Source organism: Anguilla rostrata, chromosome 17, assembly GCF_018555375.3.
Source record: "Anguilla rostrata isolate EN2019 chromosome 17, ASM1855537v3, whole genome shotgun sequence".
In the NCBI taxonomy this organism is placed as follows: Eukaryota; Metazoa; Chordata; class Actinopteri; order Anguilliformes; family Anguillidae; genus Anguilla; species Anguilla rostrata.
In genome coordinates, this window is record NC_057949.1 from 20,321,812 (window position 1) to 20,330,016 (window position 8,205).

The following is an 8,205-nucleotide window of genomic DNA, read 5'->3' on the forward strand; positions in this document are numbered from 1 at the left end:
GAGGTTAAGGGGAAAATAGGAAAGAGGAGGTGCTGATTGGATAGGGTAAGGTTGGGGAATACTGATTTAAATTCTTCTTTGCGGCTGATGGGGAGACACGTAGCTGGGTTGTGCAAAATGTGTATGGTACCAGAGACTGTTGAGCATGTCATACTCGTGTGTGGCAAGTTTGTCAATGAAAGAGCAATGATATTTAACAGGATAGTGGAAGGCGGTCGGTGATATTAAAGACATTTCGGATGAAGGGGAAAGTTCGAGTCGGAATTCCAGGGCTGTAGTGCAATATCTTTCAGAAACGGGATTGAGCTATGACTGGGATCTGACTACTGGTCTGATCTGCTCTACACTCCAGCACAATAGGTGGCGGTAATGCACCTTCCATGCATTTGCAAGCCGACAATGAACACCATCGAAGAAGCAAAAGAAGAACCCGTTCATATGAGTTCCCCGTTTCTAATCGGACGCTGTTGTTAACGGAAACGAACGGAACTGTGTCTCATTCTCTTCGGTGCGAAATCTGCTGTTTAGCGAGCCAACTGATCATATGTTATTACCTAAACAAACCGAAGTATTAGGTTTATATTTATGTTTATATTTAGCTACCTTAGTTTAAAAGAACAGTGGATGTAAGCTTAAACCGACAGAGGTAAATACAAACATTATCTAGAAAGATTTTAGCTAGCCTAATGTTAGTCAGCTATCCTAAGGGTTGTTCGCTAGGCTAGCTAAATTAACGTTATATTAAACGGACAGTTTGCTACGGAAGTCCTAGTACTTGATAACAGACACGAATGGGCAAATAATAATAATTACATTGAAATGACGTTAGCTGAATAACTACATCGTGGCTCAAACTGAATGTCGCTTCTGTTAACGTTGTACTAGGTATTTAAATCCAGCACAAATGATTCACAAGGTTTTTTGTTTTTTTATTAAAAAAAGTTAATTGAAGAAGGCTAGAAAGACGTAAACAAAATAACTGATTTGCTAGTTATCTTTGCCGCTAAATGTTTCGCAATAAACACTAACGTTAATGACTAGTCTATAGAGATTCTTTAACACACCTTAGCTAGCCTCATATTCTTAGCTGGGGTCCAATCTGCCTTACTCTAGTCGCATAAAATAAGCATTTTTATGCACTAATTTGGGTTATCTCAAAGTATGGTAGGTATGACTAATTTCCGTTTTAATATTTTAATGCTTACCTAAGTAACGTAGTGGCATTTGCCAACCCGTCGAAAAATGATCTGTTGCGATGCTGCACCGTCGAGACAATCTGGTTGTCATACATTTGACAAAGACCGAGTAGATTTATTTTCTTAACTTTACCTCATCAATGGCCTAATAGTCATAAGGTTTGTGTAACATTTCGAATGTTTTCCAGTTGTATTAGATTGCAAGTTTGTGCCTTTAAGTAATGGGACGTGCGCTGTAGTTGCTGGGGGAGTTGTACTGTTAGTACTACTATTTAACTTTACTAGTGTGTAGACTAACGTTTACTTCCGTGACTGGGATTCTTGGACCACTGAAGTGGACCCAAGTCCTCTACTTAATGTCGAACGATTAATCGACGCTAGATACGGTAGCTGCGCCGGTCTCTCAGCAAGTATAACGGATTTGCAGCCCTTGTCTTTTATCTTCATTGGTCAATTTACGCGAATGTTAATAAGGCTAATTCCCTATGCATGCTTTCTTTCCCAGACACAAAGGAGTCATTTTGTTTTATCGTGCTGTTCTCGGTGAGGTTACTGCTGGGTGTTAGACCACGTGTTCCCAGGGTGAACGGTTTCCAACTGTCTCAACAATGACATCGCTGGTAAGGTGTGAATGAATAAGTGATCAATATGTACTGTTCCACACAGAATATGATGTATTTTTGCAAAATAAAACGTCACGTGATTATCACGTATCTCGTGCCATCATCAATTAGGCCCATGTTGTTTTTGTTGCAGGGAAACGGTGGATCCTCCTCGACAGAATACATTGTCAGAGTGCCCAAGTGAGTTTCTTTACCCCCCCCCCCCCCACTCCATACACATTGCGGCACTATGTTCTCTCACCTGACCACAAAACTGACCTGTTCATGAGAAACCCAACCCTGCCACCCCTCCCTCCCTCCCCCCTCCCCCTCCCCCTCCCCACCCCAGACAATACAATCAACAATCCCTGTAGGTCATATTTGGCCAATATAATCAGACAGACAATTCCCCAGCCCTACCATCTGTTAACCCTACAGTCATATCGGAGAACTGACGCTCCACGCCTGCGTTAAGCATTGATCCATCTGTGGCGTCCCACACTGCCTTTGTGTCTGTCCAACAGAAACACAAGCAAGAAGTACAGCATCATGGCTTTTAACGCTGGGGACAAGGTCAACTGCTCCACATGGACACAGGTACTTGAGATCCTCGCTGTTGAGATGAAGGAGGATGTGGCCTCCTTGTGAACGCTCCCTGCCTCTCCTCTCTCGCCCCCTCTGGCAGCTCATTCTCTCTCTCTCTCTCTCCCCCGACCTTTGCACTCCCCGCAGGCGAAGATGGAGCGCGACATGAGCAACAGGCGCATGTTTGGGGGGGAGGAGGATGCGGCGGAGGGGGCCGCCGGCAGCGAGTTCGGGAAGAAGCAGAGGGAGGAGGCCCGCCGGAAGAAGTTCGGCATCGTCACGCGGGAGTTCCGCACGGAGGACCAGCCCTGGATCCTGAAGGTCAACGGGAAGGCAGGGAGACGGTACACCTCGGGCTCTCTGTGGCTCCGCCCTTTTCTCTTTGTGGCTGTTTTTCATGTGAGGAGTGGGAGAACGTCCACCCACGCAGATGCGTGTTTGCTTGTGCCGCTCATTGTGTGGATACTGCAAAGAGGGCTTCGTTGCGCTACCTGTAGCTGTAATGTCTTCCCCAGCTTGTTTAAAAATAATACTAATAAAGTCGTGTGACGTGACCATGTTAATTGTCGTGTAAGGGACACTCTGGTGGCATGGGCTGTACAGCCTCAGTTAGGCGCAGAACCAACCATCCCAGCGTAGGTTTGCGTAGCTCCGGTTTATGTGTTGTGCCTAGGACAGGCAAAATGGCGCTCTCCTCTAACCATGTTACATTGCTCTAACCATGTTACATTGCATAGTTGCGTTCGCAGCAAAGCATGTGTGGCAGGGGGGAGATGGCGGCTTGCACTGGAGGATGCTAGTACTTGTCTTCACCCTCCAGGGCTGTTGTAATGCCAAAGATGAGAAGGAGTCCTAGGGATTGGGAATAGGCATCGACAAAGAATTGGGGAGAATATTTGGGCTGGAAGTGTCGGTGGGTGTGGTTTCCTGCCCTGTTTGTCCAGCAAGGTTCAGGGTGAATCTCCTTGGTGTGTTTCAGGTTCAAAGGGCAGAAGAAAGGAGGGGTGACGGAGAACGCCTCCTACTACATCTTCACCCAGTGTCCGGATGGAGCCTTCGAGGCCTTCCCGGTCCACGGCTGGTACAACTTCACCCCTCAGGCCAAACACCGGACGCTCACTGCAGAGGAAGCGGAGGAGGAGTGGGGCAGGTGAGGAGGAGGCGCAGGGGCGAGGCTCTGGGCGGAGGTGCAGACCGGACCGGAGGAGGTGCCCAGAAAGTGGCAGAGGGTTGAATTGGAGGGGAGTAAATGAAATATGCCAGGGTGGACCGCTACACTGTTCTGTGATGGCACCCGAATAAGCAATGCCAAGCTCAATGTCCATGCTCAAGAGAGCCAATCAGAACTGCACTATGGTGTCCTTGCTGTGTGCGGGGGTGGGGGTGGGGGTGGCTGAGACACTGAGCTGGGGGAACGAGACGAGGAAGAGGGGGACCCCAGAAACATTACATTACCCTACATTCATTTAGCAGACTGTAATTCAGAGCAAGTGACAATGTAAGAGAACATAACTGCATTCACCTGACTAACATGAGTTAAGAACATTCCCTGGCCAGCATGGACATGTGTAACCACCAAAGCACTAATGCTGATTAACTCTGTGACCTAGGAGTGAAAATAAAAAAACCCAGATTGCTTTAATGACAAGCCGTAGGAAGAAAAACCTAAACCCATAAAAAAATACCTTGACTTGTACAAACAGTATGTCCTTATACAAACAGTATGAGTATTGGGAGGACTTTAGTTTATGTTGTCGCTGACGTGCAGGAGACGCCACGTTTCTCTTTTTATCTCTCTCTCTTTCTCTCCCTCTGTCACAGGAGGAATAAAGTGGTCAACCACTTCAGCATCATGCTGCAGCGGCGGCTGCGAGAACAGGAGCGGGGGGACGACGACGACGAGGAGACGGAGAAGGCCGGGAAGAAGAAGAAGAAGAAGAAGCCCGGCAGGGGAGGGGACCTGCGCATACACGACCTGGAAGATGACCTGGAGCTGAGCAGCGATGACAGCGACAGCAGCGAGGCGGAAGGTGGGCGAGCACAGACCCTCCCTGCCCCGCCTGCCTGTGCCCCAAGCTTTCACTTTTCATTTGGCTATTTATTTCTCTTACGCTTTTTCCCCCTTTCCCCATCTCATCCCCAATTTGTTATGGCCAGTATACTGTATATATATTATGTACTGTGTATGTGTATGCAAGTGCTACGAGGTAGGAGGTTTGATGTGGGGATGGATTGTGGTTGATTAGGGCTGGATTGATTGATTGATTGATTGAAACACAGAGTGAAATAAAAAAGAAAAGAGCCATCTTCTAACTCTCATTCATGCTGTCCCGCTGACCCGATCTCCATGCCCTCCTGGCCCTGTCCCCCTCAGATGGAGAGAGTAAGCCGAAAGCTAAGAAGCCGGTGAAGAAGAAGGGAAAGGGCAAGAAGAAGAGGAAGGGAGGCAGTGACAGCGAAGCCCTGGAGGACAGCGATGACGGGGACTTTGAGGGTCTGGAGGTGGACTACATGTCTGACGAGAGCAGGTAGCACTACGGAAGAGAAGCTGGCACAGAGCTGCCGGTAGTCTGATGCACCGTTAGATGAGGTGTCCTCAGTGTATTATATCTTGTAGTTTTTGATAATGTGTAATGCTGATAAACGAGCTATGTGGAGGAGAATTCATAATTTATTGTTTCATAGTGATGAGAGAGGTTTCAGGTTAGAGCTGGGGTGTCAGACTCCTGGAGGGAGGGCTGCAGTTTCTGATGCTTTTCAGTGTATTTCGGCAGGTGAGTGAAGGGTTAAAGTACCTGATTGGCTGAAGAGTCCACACACCTTGTTTCTAAGGCATGTGTTGGCTGCTGACTGACAGGAAACTGCATGCACCTGGATACTGCAGCCTTCCTGGGCTCCACACCCTCGTTGAATTGATCCAGGAACATTAGGAATAACCGGGCTAATTAATAGTTTAATGAGTTCAGTGAAAACTGGGCGTCAAAAAAATAAAGACAAACCTTGTAGCGCGTATTTCTGTGCAGTCCTATCCTGCTCGTTCCATTTCAGTATTGTGCATGAGTATGAAAATTCCAAAGTGCTTCCTGTCACCCTGATGCCGTGTTGGTTTCACACTTTTTACAGTTCAGAAGATCAAGACGATCAAGAGAAGGTCAAACACAATAAAGGAGAGGATGTTCCCAAAGGTGAGAGACATTTCAACTCTTCATTACTCCATTACTCTCTTATTAATAATAATAATAATAATAGTAATAATAATAAAAATACATTTAAGGATTTAAATGTTCTGTGTATGGTTTGGCAATAAACACCATTGGATTGGCCTGAGAGGGAATGGTGAAGGCTCTCGTGTCTGTAAGCAGACGTGCGCGGTGCTGCGTAGCCGTTAGCACGCGTGCCTCACGCTGAGGGCGAACGGGCAACGGCACGGTGCGCTGACCCAGGGACCGTCTGCCCCACCCAGGGATCGACGAGGCCTCGGAGAGCGAGGAAGAGAGCGAGGAAGAAAAGCAGAATCCCGAGGAGGCGAAGGAAGAGGAGGAGGAGGACGGGAAAAAGACTCCCGTACAGCAGGAGAAGAAGAAGAGGAGAGGTACGGACCACGCCCGCGTGCGGAGTCAGTCTGCTTAACTGCCATTTTAATCGTCGGCTTTTAAAAAAAGAAATAATAAAAGTGCGTTGAATTGGAATATGTCAGCCCCTGATTGGCTGCTGTGAAGGGGGTGTGTTTTCACTGACCCGCTCCGGGTTTCAGACAGCAGCGAGGAGTCGGACAGCTCGGAGGACAGCGACATCGAGCGAGAGGCTAGCTCTGCGCTCTTCATGGTGGTGAGTAACTGGGCCTGTCCAATGGCAGCGTGCGTTCGCTCGCGTCATGCCGCTACGCTGGCCCGTCTGCTCAGGTTAACGCCCCACCCGCCCTCTCCCCCGCACAGAAAAAACGCACCCCGCCAAAGCGAGGAGGCGGCAGGGGGTCGGGGGGTAGCTCCAGGACGGGCAGCCGTCCCGGGACCCCCTCCATCGACAGCGCCTCCACCTCCAGCACGCTCCGAGCTGCAGCCAGCAAACTGGAGCAAGGTATGTCTGCCGCGCCGACGGGTGCCCTGTCCGTCTCCCCGCCTTCTACCCCCGTCCCCATTTCCCAAAACGCGTCCCTGAAGACATTCCCCTAAAAACACTTAGCCCGCCGCGCCCAGATGTGCCGTTTCATGTTCCGCCATCTTAACTGTTACTCCAGGCAAGCGGCAGGCCGTGGCCGCCACCGCGGACACGCCCGCGTCCAAGAGGCTGAAGATGGAGCCCAGTGCACAGACCCCCTCAGGAAAGAGCACCCCACAGCCCACTTCTGGAAAATCCACACCTAGCTCCAGGTACTCTCTCTCTCTCTCTCTCTCTCTCTCTCTCTCTCTCTCTCTCTCTCTGTCTGTCTCTCTCCTCCCTTTCTCTCTGCTCTTTTTTTTTCTTCTCTCCCCAGCCCACTCTTCCCTCTTCACCTCCTCTTCTGCATGCTTTCATAATACGAATGTAAAATTTTCTCATGCCACTGAAGCCCGTTGAATTGAACTGAACTGAGCTGAATCGACTTGAATTACGATTTTCACGACGGAGTCTTGGTTTGAAGTTGATACCTCCGCCTACCTCTCTTGCACTTCCTCTTCATTCTGCTCTCCTCCTTGTCATTCTTTTTGCTTCTTTGCCTGCTTTCCGCTTCACATTCCCTTTCTCTTCATCCCTTTGACTCCCCGACTCCGATTTTGTATTTCCCCTACGCAGTGACGTGCAGCTGACGGAAGACGCGGTGCGGCGGTACCTGATTAGGAAGCCCATGACCACCAAGGACCTGCTGAAGAAGTTCCAGACCAAGAGGACGGGCCTGAGCAGCGAGCAGACGGTCAACGTGCTGGCCCAGATCCTCAAGCGGCTCAACCCCGAGAGGAAGAGCATCAACGAGAAGATGCACTTTTACCTCACCGAGTGAGGGGAGGCGAAGGGGAGGTGGGGGGTCGGGCAGAAGACAAAGGAGGCCGTGAGATCATGAACTTGAAAAGAACTGAAAGTTAAGGGAATAGCAGGAAGTGGGGGTGTGAGGGGACTAGACGGGACCGAGGGGGGATTGTGGGATTGTTGGTAAAATAATCAGTGGTCCTAGGTGGTGAAGGCCTATGGTGTAATTTACCAAGACTTTGTCTCTGCATAAAAAACACTGGTCTAATTTAGGGGGACTGGCCTTCTTTTTAGTCGATGTACAGTATGATGCGGTATTGTAGTGCATCTTACTTTCTGGCTGTAGAACACCAGCTGTGATGGAGAGTGTTCCTCTTTTGTGCTTATTTGTAATAAAACATTCCCTCAATACGGTCGTTCACATTGTATAAATGAGTTGATCAGTACCCAGAATCTCGTACCCCATTACATCTGAGCTCTCTGAGCTTCCTCTCTTGCCGTAGTTGTATCGAGGTTGGTTTACTCAAATGTATTTTTTTATGCTATCCTGGGAAATCCCCATTGATAACAACATCTTTTGTTCCCGGTGGACCTGATCAGTAAAGGGAAGGGGGAAACTGGGTCAAGGTGTCGATCCACCCCTAGATTTTACTGCAGGCAAAGCTACTGGACAGGAACTACAGCAGCAGTGGGTGGTTCTGGTTCTGGAGAGCCGCTGTGTGTTTTTGTTTCCACCAGTTACCCTGGCTAAATTAGTTGATTGGCTGCATACACCAACACTGGTTCAATCGTAGATTAGATGACAGTAAAATGTTTCATATCTACTGACACAGGAACAGCCTTTGGCTTTTGTTCATTCACTTGCCAAGAAATGTAGC

The 8,205-nt window shown here is 48.8% G+C and overlaps 1 protein-coding gene across 2 annotated transcripts; it reads left to right on the top strand.

Moving 5' to 3' along the window:
* Positions 1-368: 368 nt before the first annotated feature.
* gtf2f1 (general transcription factor IIF, polypeptide 1) lies at positions 369-7,736 on the top strand. Of its 2 annotated transcripts, none has more exons than XM_064315283.1 (14): positions 369-508; positions 1,702-1,816; positions 1,953-1,999; positions 2,323-2,395; positions 2,531-2,727; positions 3,363-3,533; positions 4,205-4,413; positions 4,758-4,911; positions 5,507-5,568; positions 5,847-5,975; positions 6,138-6,211; positions 6,319-6,460; positions 6,621-6,753; positions 7,157-7,736. In XM_064315283.1, the coding sequence occupies exons 2-14, from the start codon at positions 1,805-1,807 to the stop codon at positions 7,359-7,361; spliced, it is 1,608 nt and encodes a 535-aa protein (XP_064171353.1). In that variant the 5' UTR covers positions 369-508; positions 1,702-1,804; the 3' UTR covers positions 7,362-7,736. The 2 variants fall into 2 exon arrangements, with proteins under 2 accessions (XP_064171353.1, XP_064171352.1); XM_064315282.1 differs by having other exon boundaries at positions 444-646.
* Positions 7,737-8,205: the final 469 nt, after the last annotated feature.